The sequence below is a fragment of the Triplophysa dalaica genome, chromosome 5 (genome assembly GCF_015846415.1).
Source record: "Triplophysa dalaica isolate WHDGS20190420 chromosome 5, ASM1584641v1, whole genome shotgun sequence".
Classification (NCBI taxonomy): Eukaryota; Metazoa; Chordata; class Actinopteri; order Cypriniformes; family Nemacheilidae; genus Triplophysa; species Triplophysa dalaica.
In genome coordinates, this window is record NC_079546.1 from 543,050 (window position 1) to 566,409 (window position 23,360).

Sequence of the window (23,360 nt, forward strand, 5' to 3'; positions counted from 1 at the left end):
ACTGTAAACAAACTCTGTTCTCAAAAACACACGCAGTCCTGTAAAACCTCATACAAAGCCCTTAAATTACAAACTACTGACTCACAAAACATTAGCAATAACTATTCAATATCCTTCCATTTATAAACGTTAGTTAACATGAAATAACAAAGAAAAAACACTTCCATTTTGAAAATGATAATGATCACTTTAACATTTAATAGTACTATTGTGTACAACTAATATAGCTAATAAAATCACTAGAACCACATTAGCTGACCACAGCCGTCCAGAAAAATAAAAGCATCTGGCAGGTGCTTGTATTCAAAGCCATTTACAGTGCATTCAAGTGTGTTCCATGGGATCGAACCCATAAAAACATTTAATATTTGACAACTGCTTAGTATTTAACCATAGAAATATTGAACAACCGACAGTTTTCAAAATGACAAAATGCTGATATAGATGAAACATTTTCATTTATAACTATCTGTCTATTCAGCGTTTTATTTGGGATAAGGTTAAGAGTACTTGTGTGGTTGAGTTATTAAATACAGATTAAATCATCCTCAAGGGCTGTGTGGCTTTAGAATGGTGTTTATAGGTTGTGGTTAAAATAAAATAAATAAAATAATATTAAAATAATACAAACTTTGCAAAAAGTAGACTGCATTGAACAATACATTCCACCATTTTTGTGTGGTCTGTGCTCACAATTTAAGGAGAGTTCACCTAAAATTGGAATTAATAAATTAATAATTAACAAATGTTTTGACAACGATCATTTTTTTTATGACATTCCTACGTTCCAAACACAGCTACAACTGATAGAATTGGGTGTGTCAGGTTTATAGTCGATTATATTGGGGGCACAGGGGGACCCCCCACATAAAATTCCTCCTAGGGGCCCATAAAGGCCAAATGATACCTAATGAGCTATAAGAACACAACCAAATTGAAACATTTGTTTCTGAAAATATACTAAAGGAAATCTACAGAGGATAATGGAAAATAAAGGTGGAAAAGTGAATCAAACACACTCTAGATTGGGCTGGAAACAGGTTTGCAAACTCACTGCTTCTGTGTGAATGGGGTGTGCTGAGAAGAGGAGGGCGGTGAGGAAGGACAGGCTGCTGTCGTCAAACACACAGCGTTCACAGGTGTGCATGAGCAGCGCTGTCACCGTGCAGTGCAGACACACATTCACCAGGTGGAAGTAGAACGGGGTCATGCCGGCCAGCAGAATGTTTAACCTGTGGTGAAAAGACATTTGTTTTGAACTAATATTGTAAGTGAACATGAATGATGGTCTTAATTTGGTTCTAGATTGGTAAGGATGTCAGGATGATATCCCATTACACACATTAACACAAGCATATATTTAATAATAAATTTCACAATTGGCAGTGATTGGGTTTCAGGAATGATTTGCTTTTAGTGTGAAAAATGATTAGACACAGGAAACACAAGGATAATATTTTCTAAATTAATATTATTATTAAGGAAATTTAATGATGACAAGACCAGATCCGAATGCAAAACAAGATCTGCATGTGGAAAACCTCTAAATGACTAAATAACTAAATCAATTACAGAATAAATTGATTGACTTGAAATTTAGCGGCACAGAATGCACTTCAAGAAGAACCAAATGAGTTAGACATGTGAGCCGCAACAATTAGCCTAAAGCGATGCAACATTAATGAGTTTCCATGGTCACCTTGACTCGAATGAGAGATTGAATTACAATTTCGTAAGAGCACCGCAGGCTGAAACGGTCATGAGAATCTAGATGAATGACCATGAACCCGTCACGATTCACTTAGGGTTCTTTCACAACCAATGATCAGACATTGCTTATCTAAATTTAATATAAAATGTCAGGATTACCTCTCAAAGATTCTTTCATTCAGAAAATACAATTGACTAAAACGATCTAAAACTGATCACTAGATACCTGAGGCACAAACAAAAATGATGTGATATAACATAAATCACACACAAGACCAGGAACATATTACAAGAAGACAAATAGTTCAATCCTGAATGACTTTGACAGGTTGAGTGGCAGCTTTACTCGAAGACCAACTGGGACAGTATATACATTGTTACGCAAGCATATCAAGCTGTCCGTGACACTGTAATTCACATTATTTTACACGAGTCAGTGACCACACCTGTCTCTTAACATTTTGCGCTGAGCTTGATGTTCAGCAGCCAGGGAACAAGACATCCACCATGAGAAAATTGAAAATGGCATGACGGAGTAAAAACGGCAACGACGTGAAACTCATTGTACATTAGTGGCTAATAATAAACCTATGTTTGTTTAACCAGCAGTGATTAATATGACATGGAGAATCATTGAGTGCAGTCGCTACAAGAGAAACAGAAAATGTCTGTAAGCCTCATCAGAGCTGAAAACATCTCTCCGTCTGTGCTGGGTGCGCAGTCTGTATTTGCCATCAAACAGCATCATTGGGGCATTAAGCAATCACAGAGTCATAGATAAAACTCTTGGCCTCATCTAACAACAGCTAATTGCAGATCTACCCAAGATTATAGCATCATCCTCATCTGTTTTGAATGCTGAATCGAGAAAACGTTTAAAGGAATGGTTCATCCAAAAATTTTTTTTTCAATCTATTATATCTGCTATTATATTTTCTGTGGAATAAAATTTCAGTCTTAGAAAGTAGAATTTGTTTAACAGTTCTTACCATACACTGATCAATTAATGATGACCAGGACGCAGCAAAAAGTGTTACACGGATAGTTGTCATAGTTGTCAGGATACGTTCTCATGCTTTGATAGAAAATTTTGTGAAATCAGGCTTGAAATCTGAGAGCCTGTTTGTTTTGTTGTTAAAGTCGGATAAACTTTCTATCTAATGGAACAGAGGGGGAACGGTATCTGACAGTAACATTCTCCGTTGTCAGATAGCGTTCCCCCAGCTATGACTAGCAACATATAGCCTTGACCATAGACATAATAAATACCTAGATGTAGCGTTGGGCACTTTACTCCTCTGCTGCGATACGTCAACGGCGCCGCCATATTAGTCAGGGCAACAGTACAATAAAAGCCCACTGAACCCAAAGGGAGAGCTGCGCGTTTTCGGCATTAAAGCACAATCACGTTTACATTTCAAAACACATTATATTAGTTCACAATGTACGTAGAGTACAACTTCAGTTACATCATATCTCAATACTTATAGACTACTTAAGTTAATGGTTGTCATAATGAAATGTGAAATCCATTATTTTGTTATAAGCGTCTTTAACTTGAGCCAAAACGCTTCTGCGTACTCCACGTAAAAAGAAAAGCATTGAAATTAGTTGAGAAAAGAAAACGATTATCCAGAAAACGCCAGCTACACCATTCACTCATATGTCTTTATAGTCGGCTTTTGCCCTCACCAATATGGCGGTGGCGTTGATGTACGATCAGTGGACAATGAGGCGTCTAGTTAATATATATATCTCCTTAACAACCAAAACTGTTTTTTTGAATCCACTTGCACGTCAAGAGCGGTGCAAATACTCTTTAATATTTTCCCTTTCTAGACAAACATAAAGGTGAGTAAACATCGCCAGAATTTTCATTTTTAGCCGAACCGCTTATTTAACTTCCGAGTCTCTCGTTTTCCACACGCTAGCCTCTGCTTTAAGATCCAACTCTCTGTGCACGTCTCCATAAGACAGCTGAGGTTTTTCAAGAGCCGGCATCAAAGAGCAGATAAAAGACATGAGGATCAAGCTGAGATACAAGAGCAGCCCTCTCACAGCTCTCCTGCACACACATTTCTATGGCCTCATGGGTATTTTCATCCCTCTCATTCCCCCCCCCCCCCCACACACACACACACAAGTGGAGTACTTCACAACAGCATCCTTCCAGTCTCATAACAATCACAACACCTTCATCCTCAGGGTCTTAAAGGTGTTTCTGATATTAGTGATGAATTCTAGGGCAAGATTTACTATTGATCATTCTGCTTCTCTTATAATAACCTGTATCCCCCTAGCAACTGTATGGAAATAGGCTAAAAGAACACCTTAGCAACCATATAACACGCCCTACCGTCATACAGTAGTGTTGCATCCTAAAGGGTATTTTGACAATTAAAAGAAACATTCTTGTAGCAATTACACTTATAAATATAAAACAAAGATGTTATAAATAAAAACATTTCGTTTCAATCAATTATTGCCTTTATATATACCTGTAAAAAATATAGTCTCCAGTGTTATAGAGAAGCAGCTATGACTGAGAGCAGCTGATCTAAAAATAAAGACAAAGTCTAATTGCTTTGCTAAAAATAAATGAGGCTCTCTTACAGAGAACTAAGTCCTCCAGTCTTCATCCCTCTCTGCGCATCTCAATGAGGAGCATCTCTCGTGATGTTGTGACAAAGCTGTCAGATCCCACGCCATATGGACCATGACGTCATGGTGGGGAGAGGAACGCCCCGCTTTCTAAATCCGGAGTGAAAAACTTATCTGGGTTTAACTCCCACACTGGCCTGCCTTGTTTCACCCCAATCAAGTACTTTATGCAAGTGGGAAGAGATCTAAAAACAGCTAAACTGGCCGACATGTGCGGGGACAACAGCTGCGCAATCACGATGTTAATGACGCGGTTCAATATCTCAAGTTGCGTTGACTGAGGACTTTCGGTGTCTACACTTGGTTGGACCAGACAAACCTTCCATCTGCACGTTTCGTCGCGAGCGTTGAGGTTTGAAGGGGGTGTGTCAAGTTGAAACAACTTTTCTTGCAAGACGCGTTAACCTTTGCGTTATGATCCTTTGCGCTCAGTCTTGTCGTTTTGGCACACAAACAGGCATCTTTATATGCGAGCATTTACATGTTTGCAATTTACAGACGCTTTCCTTTGGCTCAGTGGTTGAGCATGGCACTAGCAATGCCAAGGTCATAGGTTCGAACCCAGGGGATTGCACATTGTAGGCTAATAAACAAATGTACAACACAATACAACGTAAGTCGCTTTGGAAAAAAGCGTTGCCAAATGTGCTTCATCCAACTCCAGGTATACGTTTGTTTTAGTATATGCGCTCCTTGGGATTAAAACCCATCCCCTTTGCGTTGCTTGCGCAATGCTACGCCAGCTGAACTACAGGAATACAGCGTCTCGCGCGCACGCCCTTATGGACTATTAAAACTGTAATACCAAATATTAATGGTCTTCACCACGCCCTTGGGTTTAGCACACTTACTTAACACATGATTGACAGATCAATAATTACTCAACCCATGCGGCAACTGCGCATTTCAGCACAATTATTCCCGTTTAAAGTTCCTTTAAAGCTGTTTTGGAATGACGCACACGGTGAAAAGGTTGCAAAGCAAAAGTTTAATAAATTGCAAAGTGCGTCCAAAAACTATCCAGCGTCCTTCTCTGCAATGCAAACACTCGATCAAAGCTCGGTATGAGCTGATGCTCTTACTTGAAAGTGAGGATGCAGAGGGGTCGGTAGGATTTGTGACTGGTGTTGTCAGCCATCCGTTTGCCCCAAAAGTCATTGGTGAAGATGCTCCGCAGGCTGGACCCCTGTCTGACATCCGGATTGTTGGTGATGGCCCATATATCATCATGCACAAACTCTCCCCAGAGAGAGTTACTGTAACAGAGCGCGCACACCGCCACCAGCACGGCGTACCGGAGCAGCTGGACTGCCGTTACCGACATTGGTAGCGCGGACGGCCGCCGGTGGGTCTGATGAGAGGCGGCTTTGGTCCCTCGGTTGTTCGCTGTCATGTCGGTCCGCGTCTTGCATGCTGTTTACGGGGGTGAAGATGAGACGCGTCCCGTGCTATAGCCATCGCGCTGCCCTGACGCTCGGGTAGGATATCGGCTCTGAATGCGTAATGTAGGCGAGTGTGAATGTGTACAAACTGCTGGAATCTGTGTAACCGCCTACCGGCGCATGCGCAGGAGACCCAGAGGGGAGAAAGCGAAAGAGAGAGAAGAGAGAGAGAGAGAGAGAGAGAGAGAGAGAGAGAGAGAGAGAGAGAGAGAGAGAGAGAGAGAGAGAGAGACGCATAAAGACGGAGGGACACTTTGAAACACCGAGAGGGAGAGAAGGGGGAATAGAGAGAGAGAGAGAGAGAGAGAGAGAGAGAGAACCTTATTGTTTGTTGTTTTACTGTTTATTTGTCTTTTCTTGTTTAAAGTGAAATGATTTGGCAATATTGTAGAAATTGAGGGGCAGAGTAAGAGAGAGAGGTAAAGGAGAAAAGGAGAAGGCAAATAAAAAAACACAAGCAAATATCCACAGTAACAATACTTTCCACCAAAATACCATGGATATTAAAATAATTTGTTCTCTATTCCATTCCTTTTATCGCCTTTCAAATCATTTGTAAACATTGGATAAGAATTAAAACAGGTTTTTTTTAAATATTGCATTTCCAAAAAGCAATTCATAAGCATATATTTTAGAAATAAATATACAAAATGCAAATAAATCAAAATGACAAAATGAATCTAAATGCTTTTTACGCTGCTCGAAACTTGTCTTGAAGCGTTTATGTTTTTCATCAATTGTAAAATATAGTATTTTGGAGGACTATGGTTTCCAAGGTAACAAAAATTCCAGAGAACGAAAAGATTGAGAAGAAGAGAGTTAGAGAGAGAAAAATCCAAATTAGAGCACAGAGATCCTTTCACACAGGGAATCAATAAAGAAATGTGGGATATTTCACACAATGATGTCAATGCCTTGACCGTGACCTAAGCTTCCATGCTGGACCGGTAATGAGCAGATTGCTCTGTGATCAGACGTACTAATGAACGGGATGACAGGGACAATGAATCATTATGATAAACGTACATTTAAAGATACACTGACGGGGCAACATCTGGCTAAATGATTTTATTCATGAAATGTTAAAAAAGGGGTGTGGGCCTGTTTAAATGCATCTGGTGGCTCTCCCTGTGGTCAAATCACTCTTGCAGCCAGATGTGAACTTCAATTAATGATAATGGTGATGAGTTTAGATTGAGACATTATTTTCTTGACAATCAAATAACCCAGACCAAAAATAAACTATTTAAATGTATAAAATCTAGCAATAATAATATTAATAAAATTGTATACTTTTATATGTAGATTATTATTCTCATTTTATAAACACAACACTATAAATATAATAATTGATATAATAAATATAGTATAAATAAATAAATGATTTAAATTGTAAAGTACATTTTAAAAAACAGCGTAGTATTATTGTACTGAATTCAGTGTGGGCTGAAAGTAAAAAAGATATGTACATTTTTAAGAAAGTGTGCTTAAATTGCTCAAATAACCCAGACCAAAAAAATATTAAAATGTTAAAAATATAGCAATGATAATATTTATAAATGTTATACTTTTATATTTACAATCTTATTCTTATTCTCATTTTATTATTTTATAATCACACAACGCTATAAATATAATATTTTATATAATATAGTATAAATAAATGATTTAAATTGTAAAGTACATTTTAAAAAAGCGTAGTATTTATTGTACTGAATTCAGTGTAGACTGACAGGAAAAAGAAATGTAAATGAATAAAAAAAATTGTTAAATTGCTGTCACATTGTGTGAAACCACACAAATAACTGCACATACAAGTAGTGTTACATTTTTTTATCACTTAAGTTAATTCTGAAAATGTACTGTTACAAAAACAACCTCTTGAAACATACAAACATATGACAAATATAAACATCATCCTTCTTACAGTACATCCGGCCAGTGCACATTTCATCTGTTTGAGGAGTAAGATCCCTACATTTCTCTGAGCATCACAGTTAATCACTCCCCCAATGTGTGTGTGTCTTACTCTCTGTCTGAAGCTGAGCCTTCATCTGTCTGTCTGTCAGAAGTCTGACCCGTCTTACCTCACTGCCTCAGACCACTTCCTCACTCATTCATTCATTGCGACTGCAGTAGAGATTGAGAGAGAAAAACACAATAACATCCATTTACTTAGACACACACACACACACACACAATTCTGTACAAATGCGCAGACAAACACACACAGCTCCAGGGAAGTGGGTGACCTAGAGTAACCTCATCGACCTTAAAAGGACGACGCATCTCTTTCCAGTCTCAAAGAGGCCTCGGTATTCCTTGGATAGTCTGGGTTCTGAAGAGCTTGCGGCGGTCTCGCCGACCCCTGGCTCCGCGCGGTCTCTAGTATCTAGAGTTCAGGGTGGACCGTTTCCATGTCAGTTCTTGGGAAAGTCCTTAAAGATCCAAAGCGTCAGCTCTCCCAGTCTCGGAATAACTGGGCGTCTTCTGAGAGGGAATGAGGCGATGTTGCATGACTTATAGAATCATCCGAGTCAGAAAGTTAACTAGCACACACATACTCACCACAGCCCTTTGACTCCTGCACTTCTCCTCTGCTGACAGATGTTGTAGATCTCCTGCAGTTGCTTCTTCTGGTCTTCACTTAGCGAGGATGTGAGCGACTGATACCAACTTGCATCTGAACTTTGAACACCTGCCACAAAGAATTGTACTCAAACGTGAGTTTCCAATCAAAATCTAGTTTTACAAGCGTAACATCGGTGAATCTATATCACACCAAAATCTGAAAGAATTCATGCGTACGGAGTAGAGACGCTGTAAAAAACTGGTATTCGTCCTCTCCGTTGTCATAGTCCAGCGGCGTGTTGTATTCCTCTAACGGTGTCCCCTCAAGAGCGTCATCATCCCAGTACTCTTCATCATCGTCATCCTCCTCATCCTCATTGTCGCTCCCGGTGGGCATGCAGGATGATTGCAGGGGCGTTGATTTCTCTCCAACCTCATCCTCGTCGCTGGGGATCTCCTCTGTAAAACAGATTCAGATTCATGTATCTGTAAACAGTGAGCGAGAGGAATGTAAAGGGCGGTCTGGGACTCACTAAAGCAAAGGTCAGGGTCAAAGGTTTTCGACTTTTGCAGCACTTTCAACTTACTTTCTCGGGGACCGTTTAATAACACGCCACATATCATTCAGAAATCCACATGCACACTCTGCACTATTTATGTGGATAAACAGAGTTCTGGAATGTTATTGCATTCGTTGTTACGTAATTTCTGCGGTTACTGTTTAACGTCTAAAATAGTGATGTCAATTTAGCTGCAGAACCTGAAAGGGAAACGCAATTTCATTCACACATGTGCTGTACATGCGCAGTAAAAGCTCAGCTGAGGAAAACTGCCCAATTTCTCACCGTTTTCATCTTCCTCTGAGCCTTGAGCTCTGGAGAGCGGCTCTGGCTTGTCTAGGACTCGGGAGGCGTACATGTGTTTTAAACCCAGGAAGAGGAGGAGGACGGAGGGGATGATCTGCCCTGCAACCTCCTCTAGTGCGGCGGGACGGCTGGGCAGCTCCATCAGAACGCTGAGGCCAATGATGCACATCTTACGGTCGTGCAGTCTGAGGGAAGGATAAGAAAAATCTTTTAAATCATGAAAACATTCACTGACAGTGAGTTAAAAACATTCGTTTTGTTAATAATGACTACAATACTAATTGCTTTATACAAATATTTTTGCCATGATGTGACAAACTGAAAACTTTATTTATGAATACAAAAATGCAACAACAAAAAAAAAATGTAAATTATATATGAGTGTGAATATGCAGCATTTTAAACATTATTTATTAATCTAAATGAGAAGATCTCGCGCAAATACCACAGTTATACAGTGTGATTTTCAATTTGATTTTTATTTATTTCTTGATTCTGAAATGATATGAGATTAAAATTTAATCAGATTTAAGAAATGGAACGTGAATTTAAAAGACGTTTTCCATTCAATACTCCATGTTACCCAAACCCTGTAGGAGACATCTGCCACATCTGCAAAAACTGAGATAAAGGTGTTTAACCTCCATCACATGATCCAGATTAAACCCGTTCACACAGACCACATTTTCATGTACAACAATAATCTGATATGAACAGGATTAAAACAATACTCTGATTAAGAATGGATCATGTAAACACAGTTTTTTGATTGGCTTAATCCATCTAAACACATAATGATAGGAAACACAAATGGAATTAAGCAGGTGGAGTAGTCCTGTTTTAGTGACATTATTGAAGTGTGGTATAGACATCTATCTACACACCTTAATCTCACTATTACCGGCGCGTAGGAACTTTGGCGGCACATTGCGACAGGTCACACAGTAGACAGACGTTTCGTTTACGGCAAACAACAAATTCAAGCAAGAAAGCAAATTTTTGTTGATGCATGAAATGATGGAGGGAACGTCGAACGGCGTCGCTTAGAGACGTCATGACGTATGCATTTAATCTAACTATGTAGTGTCACATGTAAAACATGAACATGAAAGGTATTCTCTTAAAGCAACTCATGTAAACACCGTTATCCAAATATTAGTTGACGCTGCAAATAATTTGATTACTGATGTCCATGTAAACGTGATCACTGATATGTGCAATCACTCTTAATAAAGTGCATCGGCACCGCCTGCCCTCAGAAAGCCATTTCAGACACACTCACCCTAAGAAAAACTCTGTGTCGTTCATCCATTGGTTGATAAACTGCGCTGTGATTGGCTCAGGGCTGTGGGGGAAGCGGATGTTCTCCAGCGTGTGGATCAGCAGGGTGGGGTTATAGTAGAGAGCTGCGATGACCACCTGAAGACACATGGTGCGCAACTCGCTGGACTTCACGCCACGCGTTAACCGCTCCAACACTGCCTCCACGAACAGAGGAATACACTAAAATACACACGCAAAGTCATGATGTTACATTACTGGGTTAACTTGGGATATATCTTATTTGATAAAACCTTGATGCGCTCATTCCACACAATATAACACATCTGACCTGGTCGATCCCACGTCCACGGCATTGTAATATAATGACCTCTAGGAGTTTGGCAGCATGGCATTCTGGGTCTTCTCCAGCATCACTTGTTAGGACCTGGGTGTGGCACAATCAATATTTGTTTACGAGTCTATAAATCAAAAGCTTTTAAGAACACGTGTAAGGAAACAAACCTTTTTGCACATGGTGTAAATGACCTCAAGGTACTTGGGATTCGACAGCAGCATATTTGTGTCTACGGTCACGTAATTGTGCAAGAGAGGCATCATATCTACATAAACAGGATGATATATCACACCGTTAACAGAGCAGTCAATGCACTCAGACTCATTTGAAATGATGAGAGCAGCTACACACATCCATCAATCTAATGACTTTGTCAACATAGTTCATGGGGTGATTTATAGGTCAAGGCGGAGCCAAAACCATGAAGTTCAGGCTTGGCTTTAGGCTCCGTTTCATATGACAGGTATGAGGGTTTGATGTGCATTCGAGACCTGTGAAGTAGTCGAAGCAGTCGTGCTGGAAGACGTCGTATAGGACGCCCAACAGCTGCCACATCTGAGGCGAGATTGACTGACAGGTGAGTCCGAAGGCCAAAGACAAGATCTCCTCATAAAACTCTGAGAGAGAGGAAGGGTTATGTGTGAGCACGCGCAGAATAATGTTTGACCAATTCATCATTTCTTTGCAATACTATGATAGTATAGATTTTGAACTAAAGCACCCCCATGTGGTTGTATGTTGTAATAAGTATTGACGTCGCATTAAAAACCAGCAACTGCAGTTGAAATGAAAAAAGTTTAGTCATTGCAAAAAGCTGTCCTTGAGATTGATTCATGAGGTCGAATAAACAACATTTTCATATTGTGTCCGTATTAGGGAAGCAACAATCCCCCACGGATCAATACGAACCTCGCGGTTTTCGGTTCCGATGGCTTCTGCGTATTAATGTGTTTTTTCAGTGTTTTATGTTAATGTGACATGAACATTAAAACTTAAAAAATAAAAAACTATTTTACTGAAATTCTCTTTATTTACTTGACTTATTTTATTATCTTTAAGCAAAAATCAACTTGTTCAAATTCCTGGTGTATTGAATAACTGTAAAGATTTACAATGGCAGCTCACAGCAGTTGTTGGTTAACTGTTCATCAACATGCCAGCTTCTTGAAGAGGTTTTGCGCATCAGATGACTTAATTAAAATGACGTAATGCAAAGTTGTGATTGCAGATGAAAGTAAAGGTGAGCTCAATGGGAATGGCCAAAGATAATATATTAACAAGACGCATCACTGCCAATGCAATAAAACCCCAATTCACTTACATGTATTGAACCGCAGAGGTTGTACCGAACGGTTCAATATTATATTGTGGCATCCCTAATCCGAACACATGTTACATCAGAAGAGAAAAACAGTGGTCCACACACACACCTGCCATACCTATGATGGGTTTCTGCAGAACAAGACCGATGACCTGCAGACAAATCCCCTCCAGCTGCTGAGTGATCTAACACAAACCAAAACAGAATGATAACTGATGTGTTCAGACGCTCTGAGCAAGATGTTATTAAACCAAACTGAATATTTGTAATCAGCGATTCACACCGAGTTGGGATGTTTTACTAAAAACAAAACAACAGCAAAACAAAGCCAAGCACAAAACAAACAAGGTGTTGGGCTTATTCTGCATGCATATCCATACTGAAAACATCATATTAGACTTTAAAACAAGACCCCATTGACTTTCCATAGCAGGAATATAAATGACTATGAAAAGTCAATAGGGGCTTATTTTAAAGTCAACGACTCACATGCATGGTTTCATTTTAATCATCTTGTTTTGATTACTTTTCCCAGAAAAACTTGAGAGTTGGCGTGAGTAGATCTTGAGGAGTGTCCAAACCTCTTTATGATCCTCCATGACTGTAAGAATAGTGTCGATGGTGCTGAGAATACCGAGAGCCATCACAGTCTTATCTTCGCTTTCCTCGTACTCTTCGCTCTGGAGAACCTTGCTGAAGATCTCTGCCTGCATCACACAATACAAAAACATCTTCAGATGAAGTTTCTTTGACTTCACATGTGAGAAACAATAGCTGGATAACGTGAAGCACAGTACCAGGTTCTGCGTCATGTCCACCGCTATCATGGCCACCTCCTGGTTGTATTCGCAGATCATCTTCTGGATGACGCTGGTGAGGTCGTCGTTTTCCGTTTCTTTGATGACGTGAAGTAATTCTTGCATGATGGATCTTACGAAGGGTCGGATGTAGACCTTAGCTGCAACCACATACAGTTTCATTCCCCCTGAGTAACTCATCACAACCCATCTGAAATATTTTATATGAGTTATTTTATTTTGAGTCTGTTTATGTTCTGACCTTGTTCCTGATTGCTCACAAGAGCCTGCAATGCTATAGCTGCCTCCACTTTGACAGGCATCTCCTTATCGTCCACCAGGTTCTGCTTGACCAACTCCACGGCGTTCCTCAGGACCAGCTCATTGTGGAACTTGAGAGGGCTGAAGGAGTGCAGGACCCAGCACGACTGCACACACACCATCAGAATGCCCACAATTACGTCTCCATGGAAACCGATGTGGCATTGTAAAAGCAATTTCGGAGTTAGCCGTAATGTGAATATTGTGTCGGCACTCACGCACCCTCGAAACTAAATGTCACATAATAATTAATAGCATTTGACATCAATTACATCTCGTAACTGGACTCAATGCAAGTTTACATTTGGGAGAAATTCTCCTTCAAAATGAAAATTCTGACATCAGTTACACACTTAACTGTTTGACTTTTTTTCACAGAACACAATAGAACATATTTTGAAGAATGTTGTTCCCCATTCACTTACATTGGCTACAATAGAAGTAAACGGGGGGCTGTGCTATTCCTTTACCGACATTTTTCAAAATATCTTCTTTCCTCCTCTGCAGAAGAATGAAAGTCACATAGGTTTGAAATGACACGAGGGCCTGTAAACGATGACAGACTTTTCATTTTGAAGGTGAACTGCTAGATAGTGCAAAAGACCATGATCCGCTTTTTTGATCACATCACTCTTCAAAACATCCGTTCTGTTAACCAAAGGAAGAAAATCAAGCAGATGTGCGACAAAACAAGGGTGGGTGAATAATAACATCTTCATTTTTGGATGAGCTGAATCTCAGCTGGTTGCTGGTTTTACACCTAAACTCTTACGCTTTGTCTGGCAAATACTGAGAAAAAGCACCTGTGCATCATCATCATGTGCATTAACACAGTCTAGACTCACACACACTTACCCTGGCTCTTAAATATCCCAGATTGGTGTTCAGCAGAGGAAAAACATAGTTTTGTAACATGAGCTCCATCTGGTCCCTGTACATCCGCTTCTGCATAACACACAGTATATAGACATTGATTTGGATAAAAGCGTCTGACAAATGCACAATTGAGTTCACACATCAGATTTCAGATTTAGATCTCACCTTGAGCAGGGGCTGAGCCAAGGCACCTATGACATGCAGTGCCCCATCCTTCCTGCGAGGGTCAGCGTTGGGGTCCACAAGAATCTGATGACAAAACTCCATCATCTGTGGCAAGACCTGAAAAACAGGAAGGTTTAAAAACTCTCAAGTAAATGAATGCAAAAAAGTACAGCACAGTCCATTAACGAAGTATTCGCTTCAAAACACAAAAAAGCATTTGTGATCCACGAGATCCAAACAGATCGGACGCTGGGAGTCTGCAAAAGTGAAGGAAGCTCTCGGAAGCTTTTTTCCAATAAAACCAAAAGAAATCAAAGAGCATTAATGTGAACAATAGCTCTGGTGTGAAGATACACGTACCTCTTTCCTTTTCCTGGCTGCTTTACACAATAGAGTCTGAGCGGCCGTGGCAGGGAAAACATGATCATCATATATATCTACAGAGATCATATCACAATTAACCATCAGCCAATCAGATCATTTCTATCCTGAACCCTTCAAATGATTTCAATCTAAAGAGATTAAATACTGCAAGCTTTTTGCATTATTTGACATAACACAATTTATATTAAACTCATGTAATGTAAAAATATTGACATTCAAGCACACTGACTGAATTTCATCCGAATGTACTCGTAAGGATCTTCCTGCCATAGTCGTTCATCTTCATCTTTATAGCACATGAGAGGAAACACCACCTCCTGTGTTATAGTCTGCAGAGAAAGAGAGATATTAAGCTTCATGAAAGTCATCATTTATATCAAATCATTTTGCTTCACTTTCTTCTCACCTGCATGTGCGGTTTCATGTGTTTCCATGTAACTGAATGCGAGACGCAATGTGTCATGTAACTCAACGTCTGCTGGAGAACCCGAGGACTGACGTACTGCTTCTGTCTGTGCTGATCGATCACTTTCAATAACACCTGCAATCACATCAATATCATTTCATTTCAGAAATAATAATCCGTTGGCATGTGCACCTGATGTCATCACTGTACCATGACACCACTACAGTATGCTGTGATAAACGGATCATACCTGCTGAATCCCCACGGCGTACGTTTTCAAGAAAAAGTCAGCAAACTCAAAATATTCCTTTGTGACGTTTCCTGGACTCCCATATCTGAAACATGAAAGTCATCTGAAGTGTATAGAATGTATAGAAGTATTTACTCATTGTGATGTTTCTCTTTGTATAAACAAGGACAAATGAGTTGTGTGTGTCTCGATCTGCTCACCGACCTCTCAAACGTTCTTGTGATAATGTGCAAAGCCCATTTCTTGCACTTCCACCAGATCAGCTCAGGTCGATCATCCTCGTCGACTTCAAGAGTCTCCTTAAAATCATTTGACAAAGAGAGGGAGGGAGTGAGTGAGAGAGAGAGAGAGATATAGAAAGAAAGAGGGAGAGAGATAGAGAATGATTTTTTCTCAAAGAGAATGATGCTTTATAATGAAGGCTGAGCGATCAACAAACTTACCGCTGGGACGCCACGGTCAACAACAGACCTTAGAATCTCCATCCAGTGCGTCATGACTGTGTTATTGAGCAGCAGTAGTGGGAGGGAATACTGCACACACACACACAAAGACAGACACACATACACACACACACACACACACACACACACACACACAAAGACCACAGTCAGATACACAGACAGACACACACACACCCACACACACAGATAGACATGACACATAGATAGACAGAAGACACACACACACAGATAGACGCACGCACACAGATAGACGCACACACACACATACACACACACACACACAGATAGACAAACACACATACACACACACACACACACACACACACAAAGACAAAGACCACAGTCAGATACACAGACAGACACACACACACCCACACACACAGATAGACATGACACATAGATAGACAGAAGACACACACACAGATAGACGCACGCACACACATACACACACACACACACACAAAGATAGACGCATGCACACACATACACACACAGACAGACACACACACACACACACATACATACACACACACACACACACACAGAGATAAGACACATACATAGATAGATACACACACACACACACACACACACACACACACACACAGACAGACAGACACAAATAGACCCACACACAGACAGACACACACACAGACACGCACATATACACGCACATATACACGCACATATACACGCACACACACACACACACATTGACACACATACACACACAAAGACCACAGTCAGATACACAGACAGACACACACCCACACACACACACAGATAGACATAACACATAGATAGACAGAAGACACACACACACACACACACACACAAACAAAGATAGACGCATGCACACACATACACACACAGACACAGACAGACACACACACACACACACACACACAGATAAGACACATACATAGATAGATACACACACACACACACACAGACAGACACACACACAGACACACACACACACACAGACACACGCACATATACACGCGCACACACACACACACACACATTGACACACACACACAAAGACACACATTAGTTCTTTGCATTTATCTTAACACCTTTTTTAATGCTTTTAACATTATGGTTCAGCTTATTAGAAATCAATGAATACATTTTGTAAAAAAAAATGCCATTTTAACAAATTTATTTATTTTATACTCAATTTGACCTTTTTGTAATGCACTCTTTATGACAATGTGTTTTACTTTATGCTGTCGCATGCCAACAAGCAAACAAGAGGCGTAGAAGCACACACCTGCACAAGTGCGTGGAAGATCTTCAGGATCTGTTTCTGGATGAGCACTGAGATGAAAGTAGCGTCTGACAGGAGCTGCGTGATGATCTGCTGGATCCGCGGCAGAAAGATCTGCATTGCCGCCAAGAGGGGGTCCCGCTCCTCCGCCTTCCTGAACCTGACCACCACAGATCCAGATGAAGTAAACACACATCAGTAGTTAAACAATCGTGTCAATTTTAAACCCCTTAAGGTGACAAACTTTGCAGTCGCTTACTCGTAAGTTTTGACGAGTTGGTAGAGGGCGAGCAGACTGCCGTACCAGCTTCCACTATTTTGTGACTGCAGATACAAGTTGATCTTATCCACCACACCCGTCCACCGCCCGGGAAAATCATGCTTTATTATGGCACGCAAGCATACCGTCAACTGAGCCCTAACACGCAAACAGCAAAGTCAGTTTGGCATCTTACCACTCGCAGTTATCAAACAAACACCATTGACTCACCTTACAGTCTCCGGACAGCGAATAATGGCCTCCACCATATTTTCTCGAATCTGGCCACGGTCATTCTCATGGATATTGAAGGGAAAGGCCACCTCCCCCAACATGGGCTCCCGGTCCTGCCAGTACTGACTCACCATGTTCTTCAGGTAGATGGCAGCTGCAGAGAGGAAGTGATGTCATCAACTTTCATCCAATCGCATTGCAGCAAACATTCTATTAACAGGTACAGCGTCTCTTACCTGCCTGTCGCACAGGGAACTCCACCTGGTCTGACACAATGATCTGCAGCAGTGTAGGGGCGAAGTTGATGATCTTGTAGGACTGAAAGAGACACATGCGAACTTGAACTATCGGGCGACAGAAAGCTACGATGACTGATTTTTCAGATTCATGCATTTTATTTCAGTCAACAGGTTTTGCATCAAATGATGACCCAGCATAGGATCAGAAGTGTTTGTATCGAATTTTGAGCTATAATAAAAAGCAAACGTTCAAAAATGAAATGTATATAAACGAAACAAACACAGAGCTGTGATCTTTCACAGAGGGCGTTGCATTGGCTGTTGGGAGTGAGGATTGCATAGAATTGCATCATTGGTCTGATTTACATGCAACAGAACCAGGAAACAATGAAAAAGGTCCTAACAACCCGTATTACAGAATGAGACCTGGTGGATGCTCATATCGTCATTAATCGTGATATTATAGAGTTATTTTTCTGTTGCATTAAAAAAAGTCTATCAAATTTTTCATAACACAAATAACAAAACAGTAATAAAATTACGTTTATTGTGTATTTTGTGCAATCGTGTGTGTCTGCATCCCATCTCATCTGCATTCTCTATTGTTGCACAGTGAGCCCATTGATTGACATAATGAGAAAAACTAGTTTATAAAGCACATTTGATCAATGATATAAGCAGATAACAGAACTGTGATCGATATTTTAAGCACGATTAAATATTGTTCTGCCTTGTGCATTAAAATCATCCCACAGCAGACCCGTCTGATCTCATCTGTTCTTCAAAGAAACAACAAACTTCTTCAGATGGATGACTGACCTGGTTGAGTTCATTCTCACCCGCTACTCTTAGATTGGGATCTATGGTGCCCTTTAAAGCCTGTATGATGCGATTGGGATCCATGAGGCCCGATACGATGGATTAATCTGATAAAACTTTCGATTATCGGACAACTGCACGGACGATTAGATGTGTCGGGTCTCACTGCCAGCCCGCAGCCCTTCCCCAGTCTGCCGACAACCGACTGTCATCGTCGCAAAGAGTCCTACAGAACGACCGCGTCCTTACAAAATAAAGGTCTTCGATATTTTACATGCAACGACAATAATAACATACAACCATTTCCTTACTAAACAGAATAATAACATTTTGGGAGATGTTTGAAAAAGGCCTCTAAAGAAGAGAATATAAATCATGGTATTTAAATAAAGAAATGCGTAGATTTATAAAATAAAAAAAGATAAAAATGAGGTAAATTAATATTTTGTCTACTGTAGCAAATATAACGATCTAATAAAACTCCCAAAGAATCCTGTAAAATATAGTTGAGTTAATATTATTATATAAATGCACATTTTAGTATTTGTACACTCGCGTTCTCGACAGATCCGTTCTCGGTCCCTTTCGACTTGCCGTAGTGTTGACACTGAATCACGTCATGGTGGCACTGGGCGCTAAACATGTATATTTTACACACAAAACGACTTGAATTTATTTGCAGAACGTATTCACCACTCGCAACCGTCTTATCCACAATCAACCGACCCAAACATCCATCAACAGTCTTTAAGGACAACCAAATAGAGAGATCGCGTGAATGTGCTGCAGCTGTCAGCGGATCTCACGTGTGATCTTTGACTTTAATCATGTCTGAAGAAGAACTTCGGCCGGTTCCGAAAGAGCGAGCAGTTCTGGAGAGTTTCTTCACCCAGCTCGGGACTTTCTGGTTTGACAGGGCGAAGGATTATGTGGAGAAAGAGAAGGACGCCAGTAAGAGCGCCGGGGCCATATGGGCGTCATTACTGGCGGCTCTCGCTCACCTGGCGGCCGCGGAGAAAGCTTACCACAACATGACGTTTCTCGGGCAGAAGATCGGTATGAGACACGCGAGTTTAACAGTATTTTACATCATCAAAACACTGTTTACTGTGTGATATCAGGAACAGTAGAATCATAGTCCTCTTTGTTTTTTTGCTCGTCTTGACACTGGGTTTGTTTGTCATGTGTCATTCAATTCACTGTCAAAACTAGAGAAAAACAAAGTGAGTGAAAATGTGTATCATTTTAATACAGCAGATGGCGCCACTTGGCCAAACATACTGCACCATGAAGGCTACACACCTGTCAAGGCCCATTCAAAAAGATCTGTCGTTTCATATGAGTGTCTGTGTTGTGGTGCAACCTGCAGGTGGCCAGTCGTTCTTCAGCCGGAAGGATTCCTTCAGGTCGATTTATACGTCTTTGCACAATGAACTGAAGAAGGTGGTCTCCATGGGTCGCCACACCCCAGGGGGCTCCACTCTTAACCTGGAGGATTTGCTGTCGCATTTATCCGAGCAGCTGTGTCATTTCACGCAGGCCAGGATGGAGATCGCAGACTTCTATGAGAAGTTGCATTCGTTGGGCAGCCAGAAGACCATCAACTCTGAGGAGCTTGTGAGCACCCTGGAGACCATTTTGCAGAAGTACAGTTCCAGGTGGGCTCAGACTTTAGTTTAAACATCAAGTTTATTTGGTATTTAAATTGCTTGAATGGTGAAAGAATCTGACCCAAAAATGATCTTTGTGTTTGTTCAGTTGAGTGTTTTGCTATCCCACCAGGTGGAGCCTCCTCCTCTTCTGCATTGAATGTCAGCATTGGTTTTTAGCCCATCCATGTTTCCTAGATCTTTATTTATATTCCTCTTGTTTTCCTCCACGATCAGAAAGTTAATTTTATTGATATAACGTAGAAGTGCCATTTAAGATGTCGTTTATTCTCAGTATATGTGGAAATCTATCTGAATCGTTAAATTTAGCGAGAAGGCAAATTAGTTTAATGAACAAGCTGTTCGTGAGCTTTAAATATGTTTAATGACGTCTGAAACTCAGAGGTTCCCTACTGGCTGCTCAAGGTGAATTCTGCACTTTGCCAAAAGGAGACGAGGAACGCGAGAGAAGGAGAGACGGAAAAGATAGATGATTCAGTCAGAGAGAGAGAGAGAGAGAGAGAGAGAGAGCTAGAAAGATTGAAGCCAAACGTTGAGTCATCTCAGGAGTAGAAGAGACAAGATCTCTGCGTGTTATCTGATCAATTAATCTGTCAGACGAGCGCTTGGATGCAGAGATTCAGCCTTGACCTTGAACATCACCAGACGTTATTTGTTTTTATTATACATGTAAATACAAACACGTATTTCCTTTCTAGTCCATTGTTGACAGAAAGATGCTCTTGACAAGAATGGCTGGATCAGAAATGGTTCACACACAGTAGAATCTGTACATTAAGCAAGGACGGCAGAAAGATTGTAACATCAGAACAGCTCCACACAGTGAACTTTTTCCTCTCTCTCGGTCATCTGTCTCATCGTACCCTTCTCGCTGTCTGGCTGCCTGCTAAGACATGTAATTAATGATCAGTCAGGGGTGAAGAATTTCCCCGCTGCTGCTGAATGCAGGAGATGTAATGAGCTCAATGCGGCCCTGCAGTCTCGTGACCGTCTCCAGTGCTAATGAGAAAAAGAACAAGCCGCTGCGGCTTCTCGCGCTCACAAAAGACAGAACGCGAAGACAGCAGGAATAAAATTATAATCCTATGAAGTGCCGTATCCCATCATGTCCAGTTGGTGTAGGTTCCTGTAGCTCAACTGGTAGTGTGTTAGTAACACAAAGATCATGGGTACACTCATCAAATGTATGCCTTCGAATAATTGAAATGTAAATGTCATTCTGTGCTGCAGATTCCACCATCCCATCCTGAGCCGTCTAGAAAGCAGCTTTCAAGTTGAAGTGGATGTTCTGACGCAGCTGTTGCGATGCCAGGCGCAAATCTCAGAGTGGCATTTCCTGCCGTCTCTTTTGAACCTCCACGGCGCCCATTCCAAACTGCAGACCTGGGGTCAGGTGTTCGAACGCCAACGCGAGACCAGGAAACACCTGTTCGGCGGTCAATCCCAGAAGACCGTGCAGCCCCCGCATCTCTACTTGTGGCTGCAGCGGCTGCAGGCGGCACTCCTGGGCAAGTTCAGCTTTTACTTCCACGAGGCGCTCAGCCGGCAGACGTCCCAGTCTGAAATGAAAGCCATGACGGCGCGCACCTTCCCCGATTACTTCGGCAAGATATCCGGCTTTATCCGCAAACACGACGCTTTCAATGTCTCCTTGATTTTTGATAATCAAGGATCAGAAAGCTTTCAGGGACACGGCTACCACCATCCGCATTCATACCGCGAAGCCCCCAAAGGCGTGGACCAGTTCCCAGCCGTGGTGTCACTTCCTGGAGGAGAGAGGCCGGTTACGCACTGGCCTAATGTTATCATGATCATGAGTGACCGCTCAACGGACCTCAACACTCTGGATAAGGTGGTCCATTTCTATGATGATAAAGTCCAAAGTACCTACTTTCTTTCGCGACCTGAGCCCCACTTCACTATAGTGGTGATCTTCGATGGAAAGAAATCAGAGAGAGACTCGAACATTGTGGCATTCCTGCAAGAGCTAACAGGATCGCTAAGAAACTCCAAACCCTTCACAACACTTAAACCAGGCTCCAAAGGCTGAACTGTCGCTCACGCTTTCAGTCGTTTTAAGAAACCGCTTGTTTCAGTGGATCACTCTTTGTGGACATATTAAAGAGATCCAAAAGCATCACGAGACGAACCGTTTCAGACCAAAGACAAATATCAGCTGTTATTTTCAATATGTGCTCTTCTGATGGTTAAAATATTTTTTCTGTCCGCAGTTGTGCTTAAAGGGACCTGTTGGCAAGAATGTTCTCTTTTTATTGATAGTTTACCATGTGCAACATTTTAATTGCTTTTATTTTATCAATTTCTCCAACTACTGTGAAGTTCACGTGCTTGCTAAATAAAGTTTTCAATTCTTTAATGTTTTATAATTGCATTGCATTACAATTTGTAGACAAACAATCTTTTTTCAAATAAAACATTTTTACCTCCACTTCATCTGCCAAGTTGAGGTGCATGATGGGAAATGATGCCTTGTTGTAAAGGCAAAGGGGAGACTGCATCCTCCACTCACATGCATCACATGCACTGCAATCAACTTTCGTGTAAGCTGCAACAGCATCCTCGACTCTTCCTAAGTTTTGTAACGGCAAGAACCAGAGGTTATCATCAGTACGGCTTCTGGGATGCAGACTTTTCAAGGGTCATGTGAGTTTTGCTATATTTAAAAGACAATGTTGACTCACCGTGCAATTTTGCTAAATATCGATTTGCAGCTTATTCAGGGTCAGGACCATCTAAGACAGAATTGATTGACATCTAAATTTGGTTTATTGTCCCATAAAGACAATAAACCATTACCAGAAACCTTTTTAAAGGAATTAAAAATTATATACCCAAAAATATCAGTCACTGAAACAATACAGTTAGTCATTTACATGCACAGCGGTGTTAAATATGGCAGGTCTTTAAATAAACTGCAGTGAGACCGTGGGTGTGACGTCCCAGACTAACTGTAGTCTATCATTATAAAGAAATGTACATGGCACAGTTCAGAC

General features: G+C 41.0%; 3 protein-coding genes across 6 annotated transcripts in view; 1 reads left to right on the forward strand and 2 right to left on the reverse strand.

The window, feature by feature from the left end:
• Window positions 1-5,891, reverse strand: part of tmtc1 (transmembrane O-mannosyltransferase targeting cadherins 1) — a 29,191-nt gene extending 23,300 nt beyond the window's left edge. Inside the window, exons 1-2 of the mRNA XM_056749357.1 lie at window positions 5,454-5,891; window positions 1,055-1,232 (exon numbers count right to left, since the gene is read on the reverse strand). Coding sequence (XP_056605335.1) covers window positions 1,055-1,232; window positions 5,454-5,764 — 489 coding nt within the window. The 5' untranslated portion in view covers window positions 5,765-5,891. The remainder of the gene's footprint in view (window positions 1-1,054; window positions 1,233-5,453) is intronic.
• A 1,603-nt stretch (window positions 5,892-7,494) lies between these two features.
• On the reverse strand, window positions 7,495-19,982 carry ipo8 (importin 8). Of its 4 annotated transcripts, none has more exons than XM_056748645.1 (25): window positions 19,702-19,982; window positions 17,855-17,936; window positions 17,616-17,772; window positions 17,385-17,543; window positions 17,129-17,285; window positions 15,832-15,921; window positions 15,593-15,687; window positions 15,389-15,473; window positions 15,139-15,273; window positions 14,962-15,061; window positions 14,709-14,785; window positions 14,349-14,465; window positions 14,163-14,252; window positions 13,249-13,414; window positions 12,987-13,147; window positions 12,771-12,896; window positions 12,299-12,374; window positions 11,360-11,485; window positions 11,036-11,133; window positions 10,863-10,958; window positions 10,533-10,753; window positions 9,230-9,435; window positions 8,622-8,843; window positions 8,382-8,511; window positions 7,495-8,303 (listed from the first exon to the last, which is right to left on the reverse strand). In XM_056748645.1, coding segments are annotated over exons 3-25 (2,871 nt in total). In that variant the 5' UTR covers window positions 17,753-17,772; window positions 17,855-17,936; window positions 19,702-19,982; the 3' UTR covers window positions 7,495-8,302. The 4 variants fall into 4 exon arrangements, with proteins under 4 accessions (XP_056604623.1, XP_056604622.1, XP_056604621.1 ...); XM_056748644.1 differs by lacking the exon at window positions 19,702-19,982 and adding an exon at window positions 18,677-18,880 and having other exon boundaries at window positions 12,308-12,374; XM_056748643.1 differs by lacking the exon at window positions 19,702-19,982 and adding an exon at window positions 18,677-18,880 and having other exon boundaries at window positions 7,495-8,300.
• Window positions 19,267-22,795, forward strand: kics2 (KICSTOR subunit 2). The gene is made up of 3 exons (XM_056748646.1): window positions 19,267-19,732; window positions 20,046-20,334; window positions 21,577-22,795. The coding sequence occupies exons 1-3, from the start codon at window positions 19,504-19,506 to the stop codon at window positions 22,394-22,396; spliced, it is 1,338 nt and encodes a 445-aa protein (XP_056604624.1). The 5' UTR covers window positions 19,267-19,503; the 3' UTR covers window positions 22,397-22,795.
• Window positions 22,796-23,360: the final 565 nt, after the last annotated feature.

Excerpts from the sequence above, each read along its gene's own strand:
- ipo8 (XM_056748643.1), bottom strand. The coding sequence starts at position 18,760 with ATGGATCCCAATCGCATCATACAGGCTTTAAAGGGCACCATAGATCCC. Across the intron at positions 13,148-13,248 it reads TGTGAGCAATCAGGAACAAG|CTAAGGTCTACATCCGACCC; the intron begins GTCAGAACATAA and ends ATGTGGTTGCAG. Across the intron at positions 11,486-12,298 it reads ACCCATCATAGGTATGGCAG|AGTTTTATGAGGAGATCTTG; the intron begins GTGTGTGTGTGG and ends CCTCTCTCTCAG.
- kics2 (XM_056748646.1), top strand. The coding sequence starts at position 19,504 with ATGTCTGAAGAAGAACTTCGGCCGGTTCCGAAAGAGCGAGCAGTTCTG. Across the intron at positions 19,733-20,045 it reads GTTTCTCGGGCAGAAGATCG|GTGGCCAGTCGTTCTTCAGC; the intron begins GTATGAGACACG and ends TGCAACCTGCAG. Across the intron at positions 20,335-21,576 it reads TTGCAGAAGTACAGTTCCAG|ATTCCACCATCCCATCCTGA; the intron begins GTGGGCTCAGAC and ends TCTGTGCTGCAG.